Here is a 27394-nt window from a genome sequence, read left to right on the forward strand (position 1 = left end):
CAGCCAATGCACCTCACCCAAGGCCACCCTCGTCTGCCAATACAGGATATGATGTCGAACAGGTTTCAGTGGAGCTGATGGACAAGGGAGAAAGGCGTGGCAGTCTACTTCCAAAGATCAGCCAATGAAAACCTATGGATCACAATGGTAAGATCCATACCCAATCATGCAGATGGCTCAGGACCAGGCAACATTTCGTTCTGTTGTGTGTGGGGTCACCATGAGTCGGGGGCTGACTTGACGGCAGGTCACAACAAGAGGTCTAGATCAGTTGTTGCAGCTGTGTGTACTCCCAACTCTGTCCTTTGGGTGGACCTCTGTTTAGTAAACTCTGCAGTATTTCCCTGTTTAGTGTCAGTTTGTCTTCCCTGCTGGACTGTATGCAGGGCAGGAACCTCACTCTCCCATTCACGGTTGCATCCTCAACACCCTGCAAGGTGACTGGCTTGTAGTAGGTGTTTGGTAAATATCCACTGAATGAAGGAATGAATGAATGGATACATGAATGAATCAGACCTCAAGCACCTTCACCATAGTACTAACACTATAGGGGAAAAAAAAAAAACGAAACCCGGGGCAGTCAAATCACTTTCAATCCATAATGACCCCACAGGGTTTTCAAGACTATAAATCTCTACGGAAGGACACAGACTGCCACATCTTTCTCCCAAGGAGCCACTGATGGTTTCGAACCGCCGACCTTTAGGTTAGCAGTCAAGTGCCTTAACCACTGTGCCACCAGCCTATATTTATTACAGGTTTTTTTTTCAATATCATCATCTGCAACAGAAAAAGGATTTTTTAAACCCAGATTTAGTCACAGTGTACATGTAACGATAACACCTATTCCCGAAACATTTATGCTGCTCAACGTAAGCAGACTATTTGTAGGTGCTAACTTTCAGAATTAACCAAATTCTATTGTCGTTGTAGGGTGCCATCGAGTTGATTCCAACTCAAAGCGATCCCATGTGAGAGAGCAGAACTGCTCTGTAGGGTTTTCCTGGTTGTAATCTCTACGGAAGAAGATCGCCAGGTCTTTCTCCCGCAGAGTAGCTGCGTAGGTTCTAAACGCCAGTCTTTCAGTTAGCACCTGAGAGCTTCACTGTTGCACCAACAAGGCCCTTACCAAATTCTATAGGTGGGTTAATTACTATGACAAGTAATTTCTCAAATTCTCCTTCTAGTTGTACACAGTACACTCCAGCAAATGGCACATTACAGGGTCAAGGATAAGTTGTTAACACTACAGTCCGTCAGTTAATTCATTGGTTAGAAGGTGATAAACATTGAAGGCTGTAGGCTCCATCATGACTTGTAACTTGCAATAGAGAAGAACTCAGTCTTGGGGCCCAGATTCTCTTGTTGACACCATCCAGTTGCCTTCGTATAATACCACTGGTGATGTGGCTTCGATCGGCATCTCTGTATCTGCTGACCATGGGTTGGTACCAACCAGTTGCCATGGAGTCAATTCCAACTCACAGCGCCCCCATGGGTGTCAGAGTAGAACTGCACTCCACAGGATTTTCAATGACTGATGTTTTGGAAGTAGATCAAGTAGTAGTTTGAGTAGTCATTTCGGAAGTAGTTCGAGTCTGCCTCAGGCTGGATTTGAACCTCCAAACTTAAGGTCAAGTGCATTAACCGTTTGGACCACTCAAGCACCCCAAACCAAAAACCAAACCCATTCCCGTCAAGTTGATTCCAACTCATAACGACCCTATAAGACAGAGTAGAACTGCCCTATAGAGTTTCTAAGGAGCAGCTGGTAGATTCGAACTGCCGACCTTTTGGTTAGCAGCCAAGCTCTTAATCACTGAGCTAAAAGGGCTTCCTCAAGCACCAAGATGTATATTAAAGCCACACACTGGATGTAAAACATGATTTCAAGATCACCAATTCACTTTTTAAAGTACTTCTAAATGCTGAAATTAATACTGCAAGTATGTCTCTGCAAATTAAAATAAACACTAAAAGCAAACTGCTTTCAGAATCCATCTTCAAGGTGTGCTTTTTCTCTGAACTAATTTCAATGATTTGAGGACATCGAAATGTTTCCATAGAGCCTGCGTAACTAGAAGAGGTATAATACACTTAGAGTTAGCTTGACGTTATCAAACAGAATTTGGTTTTCACATCAGTTAACTGGTATGCATTTATTTACATCAGGTTTTTTAATATCAACTGAACTGCAACTTGCAAATGACTTCAGCATTGGGAGACGTCCATGATTTTGGCACTTGTTAATATTAAATAGAAATACAAGAGTTCGATGAGTCATAATGAGAAGCTCAGTTTGCTTAAATTTTGTTCCTAAAGCGCCAAAGCTTCTCATTTCAAAGCTAACTTTAAAATACGAGGCATAGCCCAGAATTGATGCCCACCATAGTAGCAATATAGGAGCAGTGGCTCAGTGGTTAAGAGCTTGGCTGCCAACCATAAGGTCAGCAGTTCGAATCCACCAGCTACTCCTTGGAAACCCTATGGGGCAGTTCTACTCTGTCCTATAGTGTTGCTATGAGTTGGAATCAACTCCACAGTAATGGATTTATAGTAGCAATGTGCCATTCACAGTGCTGATACCATTTTTCTCATGTTTTCCTTCCTTCACCAAACCAGGATTGAAGTGTTTCTCCTATCAGAGCTGGGGGAATCTCTTAACTGTGGAGCGTGGGGGGAGATTCCAGGCCTGGGGCTTTAGGAGGGAAGGTCTGGTGATCTACTTCCAAAAATCAGCCAGGGAAAACCCTTAGATCACAATGAACCAATTCACAACCACACATGGGGATGAGGCAGGGCTGGACAGCGTTTCATTCTCTCATGCACAGGTAGGTCGCCAGGAGTTGGGCTCAACTCAACAGCAGCTAACAACAGCAGAAATTGGGGAGGAGATAACACAGGAGATCACGTGGGCTATTGATGACATTCCCTTTGATATCAGCGGCAAAGAGGAAGGGCCAACAGAGAGCACAGAGGCTGTCACAGTGCCTCTTGATATTTGTGCAATGAACTCACCCTCAAGGAAATAGTGGGCCATCCTTCAGAACTTATGGGGTCACCTAACCTTCCGTCACCTGACCCGCCTCTTTAAATCCAAAACCAATCCAATGGCTGTCAAGTCAGCTCTGACTCTTGGCAACAGCGTGAATTTCAGAGTAGAATGTGCTCCGTAAAGTTTTCAACGGCTGTGACTTTTCAGACGTAAGTTGCCAGGCCTTTCTTCCAAGGCACCTTCATGTAGATTCGAACTGCCAACCTTTTGGTTAGTTGCCAAGCACTTAACCATTTGGGCCACTCAGGGACTACCCACCTCTTTAAAAATTTACCTCTTTTAAACAGGCATAAATTAGGAACCTCTTCCATTAGACAGCAATTATGTAAAACTTCTCTCCTACTCTCAGTCACTGTTGGCTTATTTCTCCACTTATATTGTCAGAAGCCAGCCATCTGTCACTCGGATGACTAGATTTTACCTTAAAATAAACAGTGACATACCCTCTTGAGAAGATGGAAGGCAGAACCTCAGTCGTTGGGCGGTGCCTCATTACATGGCTATTTTGGAATTGAACAGAGTCTCTCGGCCCTGTTTAAGCGGAAGGCACACATGAACATTTCTCTTATCAACCAAGGTCACAAAACATTGGGAAAGTGGAGGCAGCCCTTGTAAATCCCACAGGGCCCGACAGGACACAGGGAGGCCAGGCAGGTCTCTGGGAATTCACGTCAGGGGCAGGTACTCAAGGGTTTCTGTCTTGCTCCTTGAATGGCTCCGCAGGTCTCAGAGGCAGGACAGACTGTGCAGAACATTTATCCTCAAGAGAATGGGGCCAGGGCAGTGGCTTATCACCAGAATGGGATTCTCATTTCATCTTGGAGGGAGAAGCCCTTCTTCCTTGTCTCTAGACATGTCAGTGAAATAGCTTTTTTCTACGCTCTGTTTCCTGACTCTGACCCCGCATCAAGGACACAGAGGAGTCTGAGCAGCCTAAACAAACCTGTTCCTTTCTGAAGCACAGCGGTGGTGGTGGGGTGGAGAAGTGTGAGTTTCAATCAATCTGCAGATGACGCAAAAACCAAAGAGGCCTTCTCATATCTCTGTACGACACCTTGGTGAGTTGTGGTTTTTCTCTGCTTTTCTTATCAAATGTGGCTCATTATATCCCATAAATATTTTTTCCTCTGGTATTAGATGCTCTTTTAACTCAATCTGTTTTGGTTAAGCATTTTCTAGTGTTTATTACGTGCCGGGACTTTACAGGTATGACCTCAGTTGATTCTCCTAGTGGCTGTATGAGATAACTAGGAACCAACCAGCTGCCTTCGAGTCAACTCTGACTCATGGTGACCTCGTGTGTGTCAGAGGAGAACTGTGCTCCACAGGGTTTTCTTTCAGTCTTTGATTTCCTTCTTTTTCTTTTGTTCCAGATGAGTAGAGACCCATAGTTGTATCTTAGATGGCCACTTGCAGGCTTTTATGACCCCAGACACTACTCACCAAACTAGGGTGTAGAACACTGCTTTATGAACTATATTATGCCAATTGACTGAAATGTTCCACGAGATTATGATTCTAATCTTCCAAACACAGACAACCAAGCCCATGAGGTGTCTGGTTATACCTCAGAAGTATCCGTTAACTGTGCCCCTTATTCCATAGGGTGTTCAGTGGCTGATTTTTTTGCAAGTAGTCCATCAGGTCTTCCTTCCAAGGTGCCCCTGGGTGGACTCAAACCTCCAATCTTTTGATTAGCAGCCAAGTGCATCAACCATTGGTACCACCCAGGGACTCCTACACATACCTTACGAACCAGAGAACTGCCAACCTTTTTGGTTAGCAGCTAAGCTTTTAACTACTGTGCCACCAGGGCTCCAATTCAACACCTAGAAATGACTAATGAGCTGTAGTGGTGGAGATTGCGGTGCACTGCTCAGATTTACACCCTCCACCCCCAGCACACACATTCTAGGGCTGGAACACTGCACACAGAGGTTGAGAAACCTGCCTAAGGTCACCAGCAAGGAGGTGGCAAAGCCAGGATTCAAACCCAAGACTCCTTGACTTCAAGCCTGTGCACTTAATCCCTGCTTGTGCCCTGTGCAGTGACACCACGAAGGCATGGGACACTCTGGAGGTGGCATGTTGTGCTTAAAGAAAATTTCTCGATAAAACAGGAATAGCAAAAAAAAAAAAAAAAATTTAAATCGTGTCTGTCCTCTGCACTTTTTCCTTAAAAAAAAAAAGGGAGGAGAATTTTGGCCAAACAAGTGAAAACCAGAAATTTCCCACTGCTTGCTGATCATAGATAGGAACCTCAAATTTCACTGTACAGTATTTTAAGGAGAGAATAAATAGAAAATTTGAGTGAATGTTTTCTAACCCTAAGTCATACTGAAGATTGTTTCAAAAGATATAGGCTTGGTTGTAGGTGTGAGAGAGAAAGAGAAAATAGGAGAGATTCCTCCTTTTCTCAAAGAGTCAAGTTAAGGATTCTGATAACGGGGAGAGAAGTAATCTTTCTTGAGCATCTATTAGGTACCGCTGTGCCTGGGGCTCCAGAGAACCTTCTCCTTAACCTTTCCCATGACTCTGTATGGTAATTATCATCAGCCCATCCACTCCCAAGTTGAGGTTCAGAGCGGTTAAGTAATGCACCCAAAGCAATAAATCTAGACAGTGGCAAAGCCAGCTGTCAGCCCACATCTGTCTGACTCCAGTGCCATGGAACCCTGCCCTCACTGCAAATGGAAACACTGCGATATTAGGTTTCCTTATGCAGATTAAAGCTGCTTCTTTCCTAATTTAAAAAGAACCCGTATTACAGTAGGTTGCTTAAAAAATAACAGTACTCTATTATCAAAAGGAGAGCTAATAACAAGTGTTGGCCAAATGTGGAGAACTCGGAACTCCACACACTGTTGGTGGGAATGTAAAATAGTGCAGTGTGTGTGTGTTTTTTTTTTTTGGAAAACATTCCAGAAGTTCTTCAAAAGGCTAAACATAGAGTTACCATTTGACCCAGCAATTCCACTCCTAGGTATACACCCAAGAGAACTGAGAACTGTATTCACACACAAACTTGTACATGAATGTTCGTAACAGCATTATTCACAACAGCCAGAAAGTGGAAGCAAGCCAAATGTCCATCAACGGATGCACGGATAAACAAAAAGTGTTCTATCCATACACCAGAATATTACTCAGCCATGAAAAGGGGCAGAGTACTGATACAATGGTACAACATGGATGAACCAGATGTAAAAGGCCAGGCACATACTATATAATTCCATTTGTCTGGAACAGACAAACATTTAGAGACAGGAAGCAGATGAGTGGTTGTCAGGGGGTGAGGGGGAATTAGAGGTTGCAGTAAAAGAGCCTGAGGTTTCTTTTGGGGATGATGGAAATGTTTTAATTTGGCTGTAGTGCTGATATATCATACAACTCTGTGAATATACTAAAAGCTATTGAATAGTGCTCTTCGAATGGGTGATTGTATGGTATACGAATTATATTTCAATAAACCAAACCAAACCCATTGCTGTTGAGTGAATTCCGACTCATGGCAACTCTATAGGACCAAGTAGAACTGCCCCATAGAGTTTCCAAGGAACACCTGGTGGATTTGAACTGTTGACCTTTTGGTTAGCAGCTGTAGCTCATAACCACTATGCTGAAAGGGTTTCCTATATTTTAATAGAGCTGCTGTATATTTATTTAAAAAAACTACACCACAGCAAAGAAACAACAGTATTATGAATTTGGTAGGTTCTCAATACATATCTATTGAATGAAGTCACCTGGGCACTTCAGGACAATTTTTAAAAAATACCAAGACAAGCAAACGAACCAGTTGCCGTTGAGTTGATTCCAACTCATCTGTGTCAGAGTAGAACTGAACTCCACAGGATTTTCAAGGCTGTGACCTTTCGGAAGCAAATTGTCAAGACTTTCTTTCAAGCTGCCTCTTGGTGGGTTCAAACCACCAACCTTTTGGTTAGTGGTAAAGCGCGTAACCATTTGTGCCACCCAGGAACCCCTAAAAACAATACTAGTTCATTTAAATCCAAATATGTCTTTTAGGAGTCTGTAGAGTGAAAAGTAGGCGTATTCTGCAGCAATGTTGCAAAATATTGCAACGGCCCCTGCAGTCAACTGCCAGCATCAGCTGATACCCCAAGACAGCTGAGTGTATGGCCACAGTGGTGAGAGTTTAGCCTTGGCCCACTCTGCGGGAATTCCCCATGATACCAGCAGGACCGATGGTGGGGAAAGAACCACATGTGGTCTGCTGACAACGGGAATGCCACTGAGTGATAACTGTTCTCTTGTGGCCCTCGCCGAGCCAAACCCAGACCCCCAGGAGCTCCAGTGTGGCTCAGCCAATGATGCTGCCACTGGGGTCCTGCAGCCTGGGAAGATGGACAACAATCTTCCCTCCTTCATTACTAGAAAAACCCCAAGAGCAGGTCCTGTTAGCATTTACCCACTTGTGGCCACGTTTAAGCTCAGATGGAAGAGATTGGAAAGAAAAAAAAAAATTAATAAATTCAAGAGTAAAAATGGAAACCAATATTCAAGGTTCAATGGGGGGAAAGAAGGAATAAACAGATGCCAGAACTTGAGATCCAGCTGAGGAATTAGCCTGATGTGAAACGGCTAAAGAACATAAAAAAGGAAAAATATCCGAACGCTGAGTGCACTGAGAGAGGGACAAGATAGAGACATTAGATGTAAGAGTAAAACAAATAGGCTTCCCAGCTAAGCTTCTCGTGTGCAGATGAAGTCCAGACCCTCGTATCTACTAGACCGATCCCTTCAAGGAATAGCTTTTCAAGCCTCCCTTATCAGTGGGGAAAAAAAAGTCCCCGGAATACCCTAGAAAGCACCTATTTTATGCTTTTTGGATTTTACAGTAACAAAAACAAAATGTGAGTTGGATTTGGGAAACTTTTTTTCTGAGGTGCCCATGTAAAAATGGAAAAGACTTATCTAAGAATAGGGGCTTAAAGATGCCAGCTCTGAGTTCCTCATCTCATCTTCAGCAGATTCGCTGGTGCTATTTCAGAGAGGTCAGCCCAGTCTACAAGAAGGTATCCTAGACTGAAACAAAACACAACAAAAAATTACCGCATACCTCTTAAAAGCCCGTGAGCAGCCATCCGAGATACTCCACTGGTCTCACCCCTTCGGGAACAAGGAAGAATGAAGAAAACTAAACATACAAGGGAAAGATTAGTCCAAAGGACTAATGGACCACATCTACCACGGCCTCCACCAGAGTGAGTCCAGTACAACTAGATGGTGTCCGGCTACCACCACTGACTGCTCTGACAGGGGTCACAACAGAGGGTCCCAGACAGAGCTGGAGAAAAATGTTGAAGAAAATTCTAACTCACTTACTGGCCTGACAGAGACTGAAGAAGCCCTGAGAGTATGGCCCTTGGACACACTTTTAGCTCAGTAATGAAGTCACTCTTGAGGTTCACCCTTCAGCCAAAGATTAGACAGGCCTATAAAATAAAATAAGGCTAAAGGGGCACACCAGCCCAGGGGCAAGGACTGAAAGGCAGGAGGGGGCCAGAAAGCTGGTAATAGGGAACCCAAGGTCAAGAAGGGAGAATGTTGACATGTCATGGGGTTGTAAAAAAAAAAAAAAAAGAATTATCTACCTGGGATCAAACTGACAACAGCAACTTGAAAGGATAGATAGGAACCTCAGGGGGCAATGAGTTGATGGTAATGAGGGAGGAACACCTCAGAAAAGGGGAGTGAGAATGACTACACAACTCAGAGAATGTCATCAATGTCTCTGAATTGTACATGTAGAAACTGTTGAACTGGTGTATGTTTTGCTGTGTATCTTCTCAATAACAACAACAAAATAAATAAAATTCTGGAAAAAAAAAAAAAAGAACCACCCTTACAGAGTTGTGCTTAAAACTAAAAGAAAAATTTACCACATACCCCACCCCATGGGAAGAATAATGGGGAGACTCTGTGTGTTTTATTTCATTCCGTTTCTAAAATAACTCTGTGAGACAGGCATTTCACAGATGAGGAAGAAATCACCACCCCAAGAAAATAAACAACTCCCGCAAAGTCACACAACTACTAAATGGCAGAAGTGAATTCAATTCCAGGCCTTCCTATTCATAATAACTATTTTCTCCATTACCCTACAGCTTTGCAAAGTAAGGTTACAATCGATTTATCAGGCCACAGAAGGCCCTCTAGAATGAAAGACTGAAATTTTGATAGAACTGAAATGTGAGCAGAATACCAACAGAATGACAAGAGGGCACTGGGCTTTGGGACATCTGTACTTCAGGGAGTCTGCATGAAATACTAGTCAACAGAAAAACAGTCCTACTACCATGCACTCAAATTGTGGTTTCGGTGAAGAATATGGAATATACCATAGACTGCCAAAAGAATGAACAAATCAGCCTTGGAAGAAATACAGCCAAATGTTTCTTAGAAGTGAGGATGGCAAGACTTCGGCTCGCTGACTCTGGACACGTCATCAGGAAAGACCAATCAGTAGAAAAGGACATCATGGCTGGTAAAGCAAAGGGTCAGAAAAACAAGGGAAACCCTCAATAAGATGAACTAATGCAACAGCTGCAGCAATGGACTCAAACAAACCACCAATCACGAAGATGGCGCAGGACCAGGCAATGTGTCCTTCTGTTATAAGGAAGGTTGCCATGAGTCGGAGCCAACTTGACAACAATTAACAACACTATCGCCACCATTACATTTTAGTCCCCACAAAACCAAACTCATTGCTGTTGCATCAATTCCGATTCATAGTGACCCTACAGGACTGAGTAGAACCGCCCCATTGGGTTTCCAAGGAGCAGATGGTGGATTCAAACTGCTGACCTTTTGTTTAGCAGCTGTAGCTCTTAACCATTGCACCACCAGGGCTCCATAGTCCCAAAGGACCTGCAATTTATGGCTTATTTTGTTGTCCGTACTTGATGAAGAAAATATAAGAATTTGGGGGGTTTAGAATGAAATATCCTATATAGACTTTAAGTATTATAAAGGTGCTTCCAGAAGGGTTAATATTTGTCATAACCAATAAATAAACAAAACTGAGATGAAAGATAACACATAATAGCTTTCAACTTTTCTTACACAATTCACGAAGACGAGGCCATAACAGAAGTTATGGTTGATTTTGCCACTTATCTATGGTAATAATTTTTAACCATGAATCTTCCTTTTGGATTTTGAGGCAAATTTTCCAACTGTTTCTTCCCCTGCCAGGAGTAACAAACCCATCGAACTAAGTTCTTGGGATTCCTCAGAGACTGAGCTAAGTTCTTGGGATTCCTCAATGACATAAGGTGAAACACACCTGTACCTGTTATCCCAAGGACAGAGATCTTTTGCTTTTGTCAACTTTTCTGAATCTCATCAGTAATGACCACTACATCAGAGAGCCTGCAGGCTGCAAACATTTTAGAAGGAAATGTCGGGTCTGTATCTATTGGACGTATTGGACCACTGGAACTTCCACTAAGTGGAAGGAATGCCGGGCAAAGAGGTCCCATGTTCTAATCCACTCTCTGCCACTAACTAGCTATGTGACCTTCCACAAGGGCTGTAGGGGTCTCATCTGCAAGACCAGGGGCTCAGAATAGATCACCCCAAAGGTCTCTCCATCTCTAGGATACTTGGCCTGGTTGTTTCTACATGGTAACCTGTTTGGTGATTCCCTACCTGTTTCTTGGTCACGGTGCCATCCACGGGGTCCACATATTCAAAGCTGTCTGTCTTCGCCACACTGTAGACATGGCTCCCCACAGCGAACTGCTGGCCGATGAAGGACTTGTCCGTGACCAGGGCCTCCAAGTCTCTCATGATGTAATACGTTGTCTTAGGCTCCAGTCCTTCATAGTCAAATCTGGTAAGGAGGGTAAGACACAGAATTAACAAAAACTCAACCAGAGAACCAGCAATCAGATGGACCTCTCCAGGTTATCTAATCATTGATTTTGTCTTCATGGACTTGTCTTCTCAGACAAGCACCCCCAGAGGGCCTCCCCACTTCCACCTGGCCCAGATAATCCATGCCCCACTGAGCAGCCAGAGTGATCTCGTGAAAGTCAAATCATGTCATTGCTTCCCTTTAAATATCTCCAGTGGCTGCTCATCACAATGAGAACAAAACCCAGAACCTCAGCCACAGTCTACAATGCTCTGTAGGATCTGGCCCTGCCGCCTCTTTGACTTGACTTTGCTCTACTTCCCCTTGGCCTACTATGCTCCAGCCACACCGGCCTCCTTCCTGGTCCTCAGAGACACTTAGTCCTGTCCTGCCTCTCTCTAGGCCTTTGCCCTTGCTGTCTGTTCTCTCTACCTGGTCTACTCTTCCCCCAGCTATTCAGACACTTTTCCTTCAGTTTTCAAATCCAGTGTCACCTCCAGAAAGCGACCTTCTCTGACCATCTATCTAAGGCAGCCTCGTCTACCTGCCCTCATTGCCCTAATTTCTTTTGGGAGGTACCCCAATCTGTCTTCCTTTTGGGTGTTTATCTGTTTACTTGTCTGTTGTCTGTCTTTGCCCACGAGAATATGAGCTCCAGAAGGTCAGAGACGTTGCCTTTCTTGTTCACTGCAGCTTCTGACTCATCGTGAGTGTTATATAAGTGGTGTGGAGTGAAGGGTAATAAGAAGGGAGGAGAGAGTGAAGGGAAGATGGAAGGAAAAGAAGAAGAGAGGGAGGAAGGAAGGAAAGAGAGAGGAATCAAGAAAGGAAAAGGGTGAAGGACGGAGTGAGTTCAACACACCCTAAAACTCTCTTGGAAACTTGGAAGAAATGTCACAAATTTGTTCCATTAGAAAAAAATTATCCTGGCCAAAAACATCAAATGGAGCAATGGGACTGGGAGGGATGATAGGGTAGGCTTCAGAGTTGGGCGGGCTTTGTTTGAAGCTAAGGCTGCACATGCTAGCTGTGTGAGAGCCAGGACACTTCCCTACCTGCTCTCAACCTCAGTTTCCTAATGTGAAAAAAAAAAAGGACTAGAAAAAGCACCTGTCTGGTTTGGGGTGGTGAGGCTTGAATGCAATAATGCAGACCACGCGGTGGCTCAGGGCTCGACATCTCAACATTGGTGCTTCAACACTGCTCATCATTTCTATTCTCAGTGGCTGCCTTCAGGCAACCATGGTCAAGACCTAGAGCAAGACCTAATGGCACTCCCAGGAGAGTCAGCTTAAGAAGGAAGCCTGGGAGCAACAGCCGTGCCCAGGGGCTGTGCAGCGATCGTGCATTTGGGCTTCCTGTGGCATAGAGAAAGGGTGTGAGTTCTCAGAGTGGAATAAGGAAGTTCTGCATAATTGTTACCACTTTTTTCCACCTAACGTCTTTTAAGACTTCAAGTTAATGTAAGGGTATTAGCCAAAATCCACTGCCAGTCTGTCAGTTTGTCACAATGGGGTAGCGTGCATGTTACTGTGATGCTGGAAGCTACACCAACAGTATTTCAAATAACAGCAGGGTCACCCATGGTGGACAGTTGCAGCAGAGCTATAGACTAACACAGATGGACAAAAGGCCTGGTGATATACTTCCAAAAATTAGCCAGTGAAAACCCTACGGATAACAACAGAATATGGGCAGTTCTACTCAGTCCTAAAGGGTTACCATGAGTTAGAATTGACAGCTCGATGACAACAGGTTTGGTTTGGTTTTATAGTGCTGGAAGTAGTGTCCCCTAGGTTGGAAGACACTCAAAATACACAATGGTTGCAACAATGGACTCAAGCATACCAACAATTGTGAAGATGGGGTAGGACTGGGCAACATTTTGTTCTGTTTTACATGGGGTCACCATGAGCTGGAGTCAACTTGACAGCAACTAACAACAACAATTAGCCAAAATGGTGGACATGGAATGGTACCATGTCCAGCAATGAGTCCCTGTAGCCACATCCCTTTCTTACACCCTCCGCCTCCTGTGTTATGCATCTCCTCTCCAGCTGCAGAAACAAAACACCAGGGATCGCCCTCAAAACATTTTCTTAGCAGCGGATGAGTGCTGAGATTAGATTACATTCTCTTTGTTGTTGTTGGTTGCTATACAGTCTGTTCTGTTTCCTGGTTACTCCATGTTGCAGAGTAGAACTGTTCCATAGGATTTTCAAAGCTGTGACCTTTTGGAAGCTGATCCCAGGCCTGTCTTCTGAAGAGCTTCTAGGTGGGTTTGAACCACCAACCTTTCAGTTAGTAGTCGAGTGCTTAACCATTTGCCCCACTCAGGGACTCTATATTCTCTTTAATAATTTTTTGTTACCTGTAGGACATATATCACCCACCTACATTTTCTGCCCGAGAGGTTTCTTGGGAAGCTGCTTTCCCACTTACAGTACATGCAAGGCGAGGACCTGCATAACTGTTTGAAATGGAAGAAAAGGGTGTGTGTTGCAAATTACTGCTTTTACAGGGTATTTGTCTTAGTTATCTACTGCTGCTGTAACAGAAATACCACAAGTGGGTGCTTTTAACAAAGAGAAATGTACTCTCTCACTGTCTAGTAGGCTATAAATCTAAATTCAGGGTGCTGGCTCCAGGGGAAGGCTTCCTCTCTCTGTAGGCTCTGAGGGAAGGTCCTTGTCATCAATCTTCCCTTGGTCTGGGAGCATCTCAGTGCAGGAACCTCAGGTCCAAAGGATGGCGTTCTGCTCCCGGCGCTGCTTTCTTGGTGGTATAAGGTCCCTGTCTCTCTGCTCATTTCTCTCTTTTATATCTCAAAGAAGATTGGCTTAAGACACTATCTAATCGTGTATATCTCATCCATATAACTGCCACTGATCCATCTTATTTCATCATAGTGATAAGATTTACAACACATAGGGAAATCACATCAGAAGACAAAATGGTAGACAATCATACAAGGCAATCATGACCTAGCCAAGTTCACAGATATTTTGGGGACGCAATTCAATCCATGACAGTATTGTATGAGGTGGTGCATCCTGGATGTGTGATCGTGCAAGACTTTTGTCTCTTTTGGCTGTTGTACAGTGAGATAAGCCTTGTAAGTATATTTCTGGGTTCCTGTGTGTTATTTAGAAGTTGTGTTTCTTGCAATGATTCTGTGTTCACGGGAATACCTCATTTTCAGGTGCCAGCAAGAGATGCAGAGCAATCAGATGAGATGCAGTGTGCCTGATGTACCACCAATCCCACCCACAGAGTCCAGAGGGACATACATGTCCTGCGCAGTGTATCAAAATCCATATCACCTACCAAAATTTCAGTCACAATGATTCAGCATGCATTGCATTAATGAAAAGACAGTACATCAACAAAAAGTTCAAAGTGGAAAATAATTGAGTCATGAAAAGGAAGATAGTCAGTCTGGGAAGGTGACTTCCCAACCAAGCAGAAAGGGTCAGAAGGATGGGAGAAGGGAGTTGTTGTAGTTAAGGTTGTGTGTCAACTTGGCTGGGCCATGATTCTCAGTGTTTACATGTGATCACTCCCATGATGGGATCTGTTGTGAGTAGCCAATCAGCTGAAAGGGAGTTTCCTTGTGCATGTGGCCTGCATCTGAATGTAAGTGGATGCTCTGCCTTTTGCTTGCTCTGGATCCTGCAGCTGCCTCCTGTTTGTCTGACCTCTGATTCCTGGGCCTTGAGCTAGCAGCTTATCCGCCGATCTTAGGATTCGTAGATCTTCACAGCCTTCGAGCAAGAGTTCTGCTCTCCGATCTGCCAATCTTGGGTTCGCTAGACCCTGCAGCTATGTGAATCAGGAGAAGCCTTGCTGTCTTGCCTGCTGATTTTGGTATTCATTGATCTTCACAGCCTGTGACCAAGAGCTCTGCTCTCTGACCTGCCAACCTTGGGTTCACCACCCCCTGTGGCTATGTGAAGCAGGAGAAGCATCTATCCTAATTCACAGACTTGGAACATTCCAGCCTCTACAATCGTGTGACCTATTTCCTTGATATAATTCTCTTTCTCCCTCTCTCTCTATATATATATTTATACACTTTACTGGTTTTGCTTCTCTAGAGAACCCAGCCTAAAACAGGAGTTCACTAGGAGATGGAGAGGCTCAAGAGTTGAGAAAATCCACAAATGCGATGAAATCATGTTCAGCCTATAGGTGAGGTCATGGGACCTGCTGCCCCGATGGCCATCTTCATACACACTCAAGTCCTAGCACCACCACCCCAAACTCCCGCCTCTAACCACCACCCTATATCACTTCCCAGGAAAGAAGACTTCCAATGGAGAATTCTTCCCGGGGTCCACCTGTGGGAGGAAAACAGACTGAGAGATTTTCTCAGATACAACTTCAGTCTCGGAATCAGTTTAACTGTGTTTTATTATCCCCTCCCATCAAGATTTCTGTCAGAAAAGAAATCACATTATTTCACAAGCATCCATTCACTTGCTGTGTGCCAAGGAATGAAGGAAAAGTTAATCGTTCATTCTACCTACTCCTTTATCTCCATGATCTCTCTGGACAGAAATCCAAGGCATAATTCCATGTCCTACAAGAACTTAAATCTCCATTGCATATTATTCTCTAATATGGTATTTGTTTTGGGAAAAAAAAAAAATTATCACATAAGCTCTTGGCCTAAAAAAAAAAAAAGAACTCCATTATAAATACACTTACCATAACACTATTTCTTCAAAACACTGGCAGAAACCTAGGTAATCATTCCACAGGTTGTGAGGAACACATACATCCCTGACTCAAAAGAGCTCTCCCTAAGCCAGAGGTTGGCAGCCGTGAGGTTTTATCAGGTTGTAACGTTTGGAACAGCTTTGTGCAAAAGAAGGATTTGATAATCCAAAAAGGCACACAAGAATCAGAGGTTTTGGGTATTTGTCTGTTTGTAGGAAATACTAATGAGTAAAACAAGTTCCCACCTGCTAGACAGTCTTTATTTTGTGACACAATGAAAAATTGGAGGTGACTTGCAGGATACCACACCCCCAGACTTCTGGACTAAACAGGAACCAAAAATATGATAGTGTTGTGTACACTTCTCGGATTGCGGCTGTCTCTCTGATTTTAATGAGCAACATCACAGGCTTCCTTGATGCTTACTTAAGTAAATGACCTCTTATGGCAAGAAACAGCCCCTTATAGGGGAAGTCTAAAGTTTCCTCTCTGGTACCACCCCCCACCCCCCAAGCTCTTGAAATACAACCAAACATCCCAAGCAAAGCAAAATGAGCCACAGTCTCCCTATTTTCGATTTGCAGAGTCTGAGACCTTCCCAGGATTCCCTCGCGTTCCCCCCAACCCACCGCCCCACATTCTCCACAGTTAACATCTTTCCTGCTACTCCCATCACCAAAGCCAAGGCTTGGTGCTAGGTACACATACCTAGCACATCTTGGTAGCATGCCTCAGTATACACACATAGCACACCTTTGTACACACACCCAGCACACTTTTGTATGCACACCCAGCACACCTTGGTACACCCTGCACCTTTGTACACACATCCAGCACACCTTGGTATGCACACCCACTGCACCTTTGTACACACACCCAGCACACCATGGTACACATACCCAGCACACCTTTGTACACATATCCAGCACACAGGGGTACACACACCCAGCACATTGGGGTACACACACCCACTGCACCTTTTTACACACACCCATTACACTTTGGTACACACACCCAGCACACCTTGGTACACACACCCATTGCACCTTTGGACAAACACCCAACACACCTTGCTATACACACCGAACACACTGTGGTACACACACCTAGCACACCTTGGTATGCATTTCCACCACACCTTGGTACACACACCCATTGCACCTTTGTACACACACCCAAAACACTGTGGTGCACACACCCAGCACACCATGGTACACATGCCCAGCACACCTTGGTGTGCACACCTAGCAGGCTGCCGTGTATCCAGCAGACTTGGCCCCCCCATACCTACTTCAACAACAGAAAAGTGATGGGGGTCCCACGCCTTTGCTTTTACCTGCTGACCATCCCCCCTACTCCTTCCAGGGAAATATTTCCATTTTCAGTACCTCCTTTCTGGGGACAAAACCTTTAGCAAAATCTAGGGCTCCTGAGCCATGTGGGTCTTTAGAGAGCACCACCCTGGGCATCATGGAGATTGCTCAGGCCAGTGATGGGGAGGTAAAAAGGCAGGGAAAGGATTACAAATGCACCCAGCCTGCTATCTGCAGCTGTTTCTGCCCCACTTTCTTGGCCGTTGTGGGTGGAGAACAGGCAGGAAAGTCTCTGGTCTGGCTGCATGGCTCCCAGGGACACCATGTTTACTGAAGGACTTCTCAAGGCTCTGCAGCTCAGAGTTCCTCTCAGGATGGCTGCCAACCTCATAGAACAGATGAGGGGATCACAGTGGGTGTCATCAGAGGAGAGGAGGCTGGGAACCCTGGACACCCCTCTTGTCACCGCCTAGCAAGCGTTATCCGTCTCAGCCTCTGTGTCCCTCAAATCTCCTTGAAATACGCCTCCTTCTTAATGTTCTTGCTATTGTTAGTTATTGTCAAGTCAGCCCCTGACTCATGGTGCCCCATGCACGGTTGAACAAACACCGCCCAGTCCTGCACCTTGCCCGTGATCGGAGGCAGTTTGGACCATTGTGATCCGTAGGGTTTTCACTGGCTGATCTTTGGAAGTAGACCAACAGACCTTTCTCCCTAGTCCATCTTAGTTTAGAAGGTCCACTGAAGTCTGCTCAGCATCACGACAACACGCAAACCTCCACTGACAGACGGGTGGTGGTTGGCACATAAGGTGCACTGGCTGGAAATCAAACCTGGGTCTCCTGTGTGGAAGGTAAGAATTCTACCACCAAGCCACCACTGCCACCTCTTAAAGGTCTAATCCACAAGGTTTAGCAACCTTCTCTAAGCGTCATTCACCAGGGTCTACATGGAGACTCTACCCTTCTCCTCACCTGCAGTGATAGTGGCGACCAAATTTGGCCCAGTGATCTCGGACGATCTCCTCCACGCTCTGCTTCCGGGCAGCGAGGATGGAGAGCCAGACCAAGACAGCCCAGAGGCCGTCCTTCTCACGGAGGTGGTCAGAGCCTAAGAGAGAAAGAGATACTGAGCTGAAGGTTTGTTCCTGGAGGAAGGCAAGTCAGATGAATGAAGAAGACCAGTTAGTTTCATATTCAAAATTGAGTTCTATATTGAAATGGTTGGCTCTATTTATCCATTGTGTTAAATATATGCCCCCATGATACATCTGTATTTCAAAAAACTAAAAAAAAAAAAAAATTCATTGGCATCAAGTCAATTCTGACTCATAGCAACCCTATAACAGGCAATTGAATTTCAAATAAAATAATATCAAAAAGATTTCTATCCTGAAAGTGGTTAATGGGGTCGATGAGTCTAGCTGATATCACATTTGCTCACTGGCGTCATTCATTCAGCAGATATTTGGTAGTTGTTCTTTGTGTTGTTAGCTGCCATTGAGTTGGCCCGCAACTCATGGTGATCCCATGTACAATAGAACGGAATGCTGCCTGGTCCTGCACCACCCCCATGGATCAGTTGCAGATTGGACTGTCGTGATCCACGGGTATTCAGCGGCTGATTTTCAGAAGTAGATTGTCAAGGCCTTTCTTCCCGGTCTGTCTTAGTCTGGAAGCTCCGCTGAAGCCTATTTAGCATCGTAGAAAACAGGCAAGCCCCCACCAACAGAAGAGTAGTGGCTGCTCACGAGGTGTACTGGCTGGGAAAGGAGCCTGGTTTGTAAGCCCCTGCCTGTGCCAAGCACTGCCCTAGGTACCGGCGATGCAACAGTGAACAAGATCTCTCTATACTCATGAAGCTCGAATTCAAGTAGGTGGAGACGGCAACAGAAAAGTAGACAGATATGAGCACCGCCATTCAGGACAAACATTATGAAGGGAATAAACGTGAGTGATGATGTCACAGAGCATGACAGCAATACCAGCTGCTTTACCGGGGAGTAGTCAGGCTCAGCCCCAAGGAGGTGAGGAAGGCAAGGTCTGAGGACAAAGCACTCCAGGCTGAGGGCCAGCAGAAGCAAAGGCCCTGAGGCAGAAATGAGCCGGGAAGCTAAATCTTAGAGCTATGTATAGTCAGAACCAATTTCTGATTGTGGCATTTGCACAAATCAAGAGTGCTGTCTAAACGGGTAGCTTCGTGTGCCATAAGAATATGGTATGGGACAGAAGAAAGGGTGGGTTGAAGCCTATTTAAGAATCTATTGGTCAATTAGGAGCCCTGGTGGCGCAGTGGTTAACCGATAGGCTGCTAACCAAAAGGTCAGCAGTTCTAACCCACTCAGAGGCTCTGAGGGAGAAAAGACTTATCGATCTGCTCCCGCACAGATTAAGAAACCAAAACCCATCGCTGTCGAGTCAATTCTGACTTATAGCAACCCTGTAGGACAGAGTAGAACTGCCCCATAGCGTTTCTAAGGCTGCAATCTTTACATAAGCAGACTGCCACATTTTTCTCCCACAGAGTGGCTGGTGGGTTTGAACCGCTGACATTTCCATTAGTAGCCGAGCGCTTCGCTTAACTACTTCACCACAAGAGCTCTGTCCTTAAAGATTACAGCCTAAAAAACCTTTTTTGGCAGTTCTACTCTGTCACACATGGGAACACTATGAGTTGGAATCGACTCAATGGCACAAACAACAGCAACATTGGCCAAATACAGACTTTCTCTGAAGTGAATATGGCCCTGAACACAATAGAAGGTGTTGTAGTATAAGAAACACGGAGTAAGAGAAGAGGTAGGGGCAGGGCAGGGGGCACAAACGGTTAAGCGCATGACCAGTAACTCAAAGGCTGGTAATTCTAACCTACCCAGAGGCACTGCGTCCTGAAGGTCACACTCTTGAAAACCCTCTGGGGCATAGTGCTACCCTGCCACACACGGGGTCACCATGAGTTTGAATCGAACTGACTTAACTGGACAGCAACTGGTTTAGTTTTTTGGTTTTTAGCGGGGGGCCAGAGAAGCTTTGGAATTCAGGTTCAAACCCAAACTCTGAGATTTCCCAAGTGTGCGAGAAATTACTGGTTCTCATCTTCTCATCTATAGAACGGGGACACTATTTCCAACCCGGCTGTCTGTCCTATCGATGCTAGTCAAGGGAAGAGGCTAGGCTCTGGAGTCAGACTGTTCACATCAAAGCCTGGCTCAGCCACTTACCTCTGTGTGACTCGCTAGCCTCATCTGTAACATGGGGACAGTAACTGCCCCTACCCCATGGGGTTGCTGTCAGGATGAAGGAACTAAGTATGCCTAGGTATTCAGAGCAGTGGCTGGAATGTCAGAAGGTGTTGCTGTTGAAGGCAAAGTGGTTAAGAGTTCAGGCTGCTAACCAAAAGGTCAGCAGTTCGAATCCACCAGCCACTCCTCGGAAACCCTATGGAGCAATTCTGCTCTGTCCCATAGGTTCACTATGAGTTGGAATCAACTCAAAGGCACACAACAACAACAATTCACATAAGACACCAAGCATAGTGTTAATTCCTCAATACACACCTGAGGCAAATTGTTCTCAGTTATTCGTAAAATCTCATTCTCTTACTCCAGCAATGGAGTCCCTGGGGGGTACAAATGGTTGGCATGCTTGGCTGTTAACTGAAAGGTTGGAGGTTTGAGTGCACCCAGAGGCCCCTCGGAAGAAAGGCCTGGTGATCTACTTCCGAAAAATCCACCATTGAAAACCCTATGGAGCGCAGTTACACTCTGACCTACATGGGGTTCACCATGAGTCGGAACCGACTTGACAGCAACTGGTCTTCCTCTACCTACAGCAATGTCCTAAGAAAGGCACCTGTGATAAGAGGACAGGCTGTTTCTTCTTGCAACAGTGCAATGAAAATGGGAAATAGTCCTCTTGGGTTTAGGGCTGTAATACGTATATAGACAATCAGCCAGGAAGACCCAATGTCATATTGTTGTTCTTTTGAGGTGAAGTTGAGTTGATTGCAACTCACTGTGACCCCAAGTGACAGAGTAGAACTGCCCCATAGGGCTTTCTTAGCTGTAATCTTTACAGAAGCACGTTACCAGGTCTTTCTCCCACAGAGCAGCTGGGTTGAGTTCAAACCCCTAACCTTTTGGTTAGCAGCCGAGCACTTAACCATTGAGCCACCAGGGTTCCCTCCCAATGTCACTGAGCTGTTTAAACCTTGAAAATGGTTACCAGTTTTTAATAGCGAATAGTTTTTAACCTTGAAAGTAGCTGAATACTTTAACCAAAACACCTTTGATGGCTGAAGCGATGAGCCATCTATCCGCCTTGTTCCATTTACAGCATTAAATGTTAAATGTTTTTCCTCAAGTAGGAAAACATACAACCCTGATGGGGCCGTTAAGGAACTTAAAAGGCAAAAGGATCGTGTCCTGAGTTCTTCCTACACAGATAAACGGTCTGCGGATGACAGTTTCAGATCTACAGCTATGGCTGGAGTTCAGCGGGGTTCAGAGGGCTCTGGGCTTGAATCATCACGCCATGGACTGATTCCAGCCTCATCCAGCAAACCCTTCACACCGCTACAAAAATGGAAGAAATTTGGAAGACGCTGCATTAGCTCCATGGCCAAGTGCCAGAAAAACAAGTCTAGGAAGCCCTGCCCAGTGGGAGAATTCCAAACCCTTTAGTCCTTTTATAGCTGAAAAAAAAAAATCACTTTTATTTACTGGCTAGAGCAAATACCTTTTTGTTCTAAAGCATGGGCTTTGTACACGTTGGACCTCTTGCTGGGTTACATTACCCGGAGACCAAACTAGATGCTGTTAAGTCTGGGAGATAAAATGTCATAATTTAACGATAGAAAGACATAAAGTTCTTTTAGCTGGATTGAGAAAAAAAGATCCACCTCAACCTTTTGTAGCCAAAGGCATAGTAAGTTATGAGTTGGCTTGGATAGACTTACCTACAGATAAAACATTTGCCAAGATTTGTAAGGTGCCGGGTGATCAAGTAAAATGAACTGTACCCTTTATAGCTCTTTGACGTTGGGGTAGAAATGTTGATCATGTTGCAAGTACACAGATGTACCCATTGGATGACCATAGTGTGCTTTGGAGGTGATACTGGAGATACACCTCTCTTTTTAATAACTCAAGAAAGTGAATGATAATGCCATATCAGTGACTAGTAATCAAAAAAGAAATACAAAGGTATTAAATCGTTCACTAAAACCCCACTATACAGAGTGAAAACGGGGCGGGGGGGAGAAATGTTGACTATATATGACAGGACTAATAGACTTTATAGTCCCTGAGTAGTGCCAGCCGTTAACATGTTTAGACACTAACCCAAAGGTTGGAGGTTCGACAAGTCTACCCAATAGCACCAAGGAAGAAAGACCTAGCAATCTAATTCTTAAAAATCAGCAACTGAAAACCTTCTGGAGCCCAGTTCTACTCTGACACGCATGGGGTTGTCATGAGTTGGGGCCAACTCGACAGCAACTGGTTTAATAGGCAACATATGTAAAATGTTTTTATAAGTCAATAGAGGAACAACACCCCAATAGAAAACCATATGAAAGGGCACAATCCACCAATTTTCAAGAGAAATATATTAATAGTCAATAAGCATTTGAAAAAAATGGACAATCTCATCACAGTCAAAGAAAAGCCCATCAACACGGGGTACCATTTGGGGTCGGTCAATTTGGCACAGGTTTTTTTTTTTTTTGGTGGGGGAAGGAGACCACCTCCTACCAGCAAAGTACCAGGGAAAATGTGCATAGTTTTTAGAATAACTTCGCAATGATAATCAATGGTCTTAAAGATTCGCCTAACCTTTGATTCGGCTATTCAATTTCTCAACCTTTCACCAGTCACAAGGACAGTTGCTGAAGTAGCTCAGAAAAGAGGGAAAAATAGATAATTGTTGAGCAATAGGATAATTATTGAAAATCCAAGCAAAAGTTGGTTGGACAAAGTATTGAATACAAATCTTTAATAACATGGAAAGGTACACATTCAATTTTAATAAAGGTGGAAAAGCAGTTTACCAAAAAATAATATTTAATGTATTTTTGTCAAAAAATAGGACGATAACAGCACGATCTACACCCAACCATTAACAATGGCTATCTCTGAAGTGGCAGGGTTGCAGGTGTTTTTCTTCTTTTTTCTTCACACCATTTCCTTTGCCACATGTTCCACAATTACACATATTATTTTCATACTCAGAAAAAAAAATTTTTTTAATGTTGTGTAGAAATTCACATTTGAAAGCATTAAATCAAATGCCATTTACCAAAAGCTAGCTGGGATTCTATGGGACAAATATTAAACGAGGTAGGAAGCACCAAAAGAAGATGAAAGGAATACACAGTCATTATGCCAAAAAGAATTGGTCGACGTTTAACCATTTCGGGAGGTGGCATATGATCAGGAACCAATGGTACTGAAGGAAGAAGTCCAAGCTGCTCTGAAGGCACTGGCGAAAAACAGGGCTCCAGGAATTGACTGGATACCAATTGAGATGTTTCAACAAGCAGATGCAGCGCTGGAAGCGCTCAATTGTCCATGCCCAGAAATTTGGAAGACAGCTACCAGGTCAACTGACTGGAAGAAATCCGTATTTGTACCCATTCCAAAGAGTGGTGATCCAACAGAATGTGGAAATTATCAAACAACATCATTAATATCACATACAAGTAAAATTCTGCTGAAGATCATTCAAAAGCAGTTGCAGCAGTATATCGACAGGGAACTGCCAGAAATTCAAGCCAGATTCAAAAGAGGACGTGGAACCAGGGATATCATTGCTGATGTCAGATGGATCCTGGCTGAACGCAGAGAATACCAGAAGGATGTTTACCTGTGGTTTATTGACTATGCAAAGGCATTCGACTGTGTGGATCATAACAGATTATGGATAACATTTCGAAGAATGGAAATTCCAGAACACTTCATTGTGCTCATCAGGAAACTGTATTTAGAAAAATGGCAGTCGTTTGAACTGAGTAACGAAATACTGCACAGTTTAAAGTCAAGGAAGGTGTGCGTCAGGGTCGCATCTTTCACCATACTTATTCAGTTCACATACTGCGCAGATAATCTGACAAACTGGACGGTATGAAGGAGAATGGAGCATCAGAATGGGAGGAAGGCTCATTAACAACCTGTGTTATGCAGATGACACAGCCCTGCTTACTGAAAGTGAAGAGGACTTGAAGCACTTACTGATGGAGATCAAAGACCACAGCCTTCAGTATGGACTATACTCAACATAAACTAAACAAAATCCTTACAACTGGAGCAATAAGAAACATCATGATAAATGGAGAAAATATTGAAGGTAATCAAGGATTTCATTTTACCTGTATTCAGATCCAACGCCCATGGAAGCAACGGTCTAGAAATCAAATGACTCATTACTTTGGACAAATCTGCTGCAAAAGACCTCTTTAAAGTGTTAAAAAAGGAAAGATGTCATTTTGAGGACTAATGTGTGCCTGATCCAAGTCATGGTGTTTTCACTCACCTCATATGCATGTGAAAGCTGGACAATGAATAAGGAACACCAAAAAAGAATTAATGCCTTTGAATTATGGTGCTATTCAAGAATATTGAATATACCATGGTCTGCTAGAAGAATGAACAAATCTGTCTTGGAAGAAGTACAGCTGGAATGCTCATTAGAACAAGGATGGCAAGACTTTGTCTCACATACCTTGGACATATTATCAGGAGGGACCATTACTTTGAGAAGAACATCATGTTTGGTAAAGTAGAGGGTCAGCAAAAAAGGGGAAGACCCTCAACAAGATGGCTGACACAGTGGCTACAACAATGGGCTCAAGCATAACAAGAACTATGAGGATAGCACAGGAACAGGCAGTGTTTTGTTCTGCTGTCCACAGGGTCGCTATGAATCGGAAATGGCTCAATGTTACCTAACAACAACAGGTAGGATATTAAAGGGATCAGTATCACCTATGAGCAGGTGATGAACTCTGAATCTATTGATCACCCATTTCCTAGATTCAGTACTAGTTTTTTTGAAAATTTAAAGAAAAAATAAAACCACTGAATCCACTCTGAGTCGTGGCGCCCCCATGCATGTCAGAGTAGAACTGTGCTCCCTGTATTAGGTGGGTTTTCAATGGCTGATTTTTGGAAATAGATCACCAGGCTTTCTTCTAAGGTGCCTCTTAGTGGGCTCAAATCAGGACTTTGAACCAGTTCTTCCCAGTTCAGTCATGGCCAAGAAAGCGACACCAGAATAGACCCCGAGTTTTAGAAGTTGGGTGAACCTGAATGGTAGCCGGAATGGAACAAATATTGAGTCAAAGCCCTGCTAGAAATTTAATTTCCCTCTTAGAAAACAAGGGCAGCATACACATTGCATAGCAACCAAGTCTCTTGCCCACTGGATTTTGTGCAGAGTCTGAAACAGCACTACCCTCTCAAAGATGGCAGCTGACGCCACCACCTTGAATGTGTGTGCCTCTCCGCAGCAGTTCTGGCAATATCCAATCTCACGCCATCAGGCTCCTGAAAGGACTCCCTCCACCTCTTCCGAGTCTCCCACCCCAGAGGTTCGACCCATAATTTTTCCCATTCCTGATTACCCTAATTGTAAAACTTCAGGTCTATTCCAGTTTCACTTCATCGGCCATGACTGAACAGGTTCCAACCAGTTCAAAGCCCTGACTCAAACCGTCAACCCTTCTCTTACCAACCAAGTGCATTGAACGTCTGCACCACCTAGGGACTCCTTTAGAGCACAGAGATTGACTATAACCCCCTATGGGACTCACAGGGCTTGGCATGAGGAGCAGGGATGCCCTGTAAGACTTTAGTGCCTGAAGGAAGTGTGGATAAGGCAAGAGGGGTATAAATGTTGGCCTTGGCGGAGACTGGGGTGGGGGATTGGGGTCAGCTGCCATCACAGACACGTCCTTCTAGCAAGCACAAAGCTTCAGGTTTGCACCAACATCTCATTAGCCATTTTTACTGTTGCTGACTCAGTGTGGACAGGGGTCATCCCACCTGTGTTTCACCCCTTTCCTCCCAGGCAAAATCCCAACTTCTACTCTGTGAACAGTTAAATGGTGGCTTTGAATAAAAGCAAACAGAATATCTGTCTTCTTCCTTATTTTGTATGTTCACATCTGCCCTGTCTTCAGAACACGAGGGCCCAGAAAAAATGTTTCTACTGTAGTATTTATACATATTATTGCTAACTCAGATTTTGAAGCCTGTTTCCTACAAAGTTCTAGCTGCTGGTACAGCCCGAGCCAGCCACTTAGTTCAGGATTTTGCAGGGGAAATGTACCTATATTCCCAAAGCCAGTAATGACCACTCACCTTCTACTAACTTAAAGGCTGGTGGTTTGAACCCACCCAGCAGCACCAAGGAAGAAAAGCCTGGTGATCTGCTTTCCTAAAGATTACAGTCAAGAAAACCCAACAGAGCTCAGTTCTACTCTGTAACACGTGGAGTTGCCAGGTGTCGGAATCTACACAACCGCAACGGGTTTGGGCCCAGCCCAGCTCAGCCAGGAGGACCTGAGAAGCAGCCAGGCCCACCTAGAAGGAGGGTGCTCGGTTCTTTCTGCCCATGACCCCAACGAAATCGCTACCAAAAGGGGGGACTATTTTTTCTCATCAACAGCTCACTGTGTCCTCTCCACCTGAATTAAACTTTGAATTCTCTCAAGCTTTAGAACCATACTACTTTAGCTAGGAAAAACCACAAAACCCATTGCCGTCGAGTCGATTCTGACTCATAGCGACCCTATAGGACAGAGTAGAACTGCCCCATAGGGTTTCTAAGCAGTGCCTGGTGGATTTGAACTGCTGACCTTTTGGTCAGCAGCTGAACTCTTAACCACTATGCCACCAGGGCACACCAATAAGTATACTCACTTTACAAAAGAAAAGGAGAAAAAAAAGGGAGCACCCAGTCATCTCCAAGGGATGTTCATTCCATGGAAATCCCACTGTGGAGACCTCAACTCAGGAAAACACACTCCTTATTAACAGATCAAGTCATCACAGCCGAAACTCGTATCAGGGAGTTCTGAACTTGTCAGTTAGGGGAACAGAAATACTTTTCACCTGTTGCTGACTCCAAGTTGTAACATAGGCTAGTGATTCTTGGCCCCGGCTGCACCTCAGAGCCACCTAAGGAACTAACAAGGAGCCCTGCTGGTGCAGTGGTGAAGTGCCTAGCTGTTCACACAAAAGGTCGATGGTTTCGAACCCATCCAGTGGCTCCTCGGGAGAAAAGGCCTGGCGATCTGCTCCCGTAAAGATTACATCCTAGAAAACCCTGTGGGGCAGTTCTACTCTGTCACATGGGGTCACTATGAGCCAGAATTGATTTGATGGCAACAGGTTAAGGAACAAATTTAAAAGTAGCA

At 44.4% G+C, this 27394-nt stretch overlaps 1 protein-coding gene across 1 annotated transcript in view; it reads right to left on the bottom strand.

The window, feature by feature from the left end:
* Positions 1-27394, bottom strand: part of PGM5 (phosphoglucomutase 5) — a 182730-nt gene that overhangs the window by 37257 nt on the left and 118079 nt on the right. Inside the window, exons 8-9 of the mRNA XM_064290557.1 lie at positions 17953-18088; positions 10736-10919 (exon numbers count right to left, since the gene is read on the bottom strand). Of these exons, the coding sequence (XP_064146627.1) occupies positions 10736-10919; positions 17953-18088 (320 nt within the window). The remainder of the gene's footprint in view (positions 1-10735; positions 10920-17952; positions 18089-27394) is intronic.

The sequence above is a fragment of the Loxodonta africana genome, chromosome 9, assembly GCF_030014295.1.
Source record: "Loxodonta africana isolate mLoxAfr1 chromosome 9, mLoxAfr1.hap2, whole genome shotgun sequence".
Classification (NCBI taxonomy): Eukaryota; Metazoa; Chordata; class Mammalia; order Proboscidea; family Elephantidae; genus Loxodonta; species Loxodonta africana.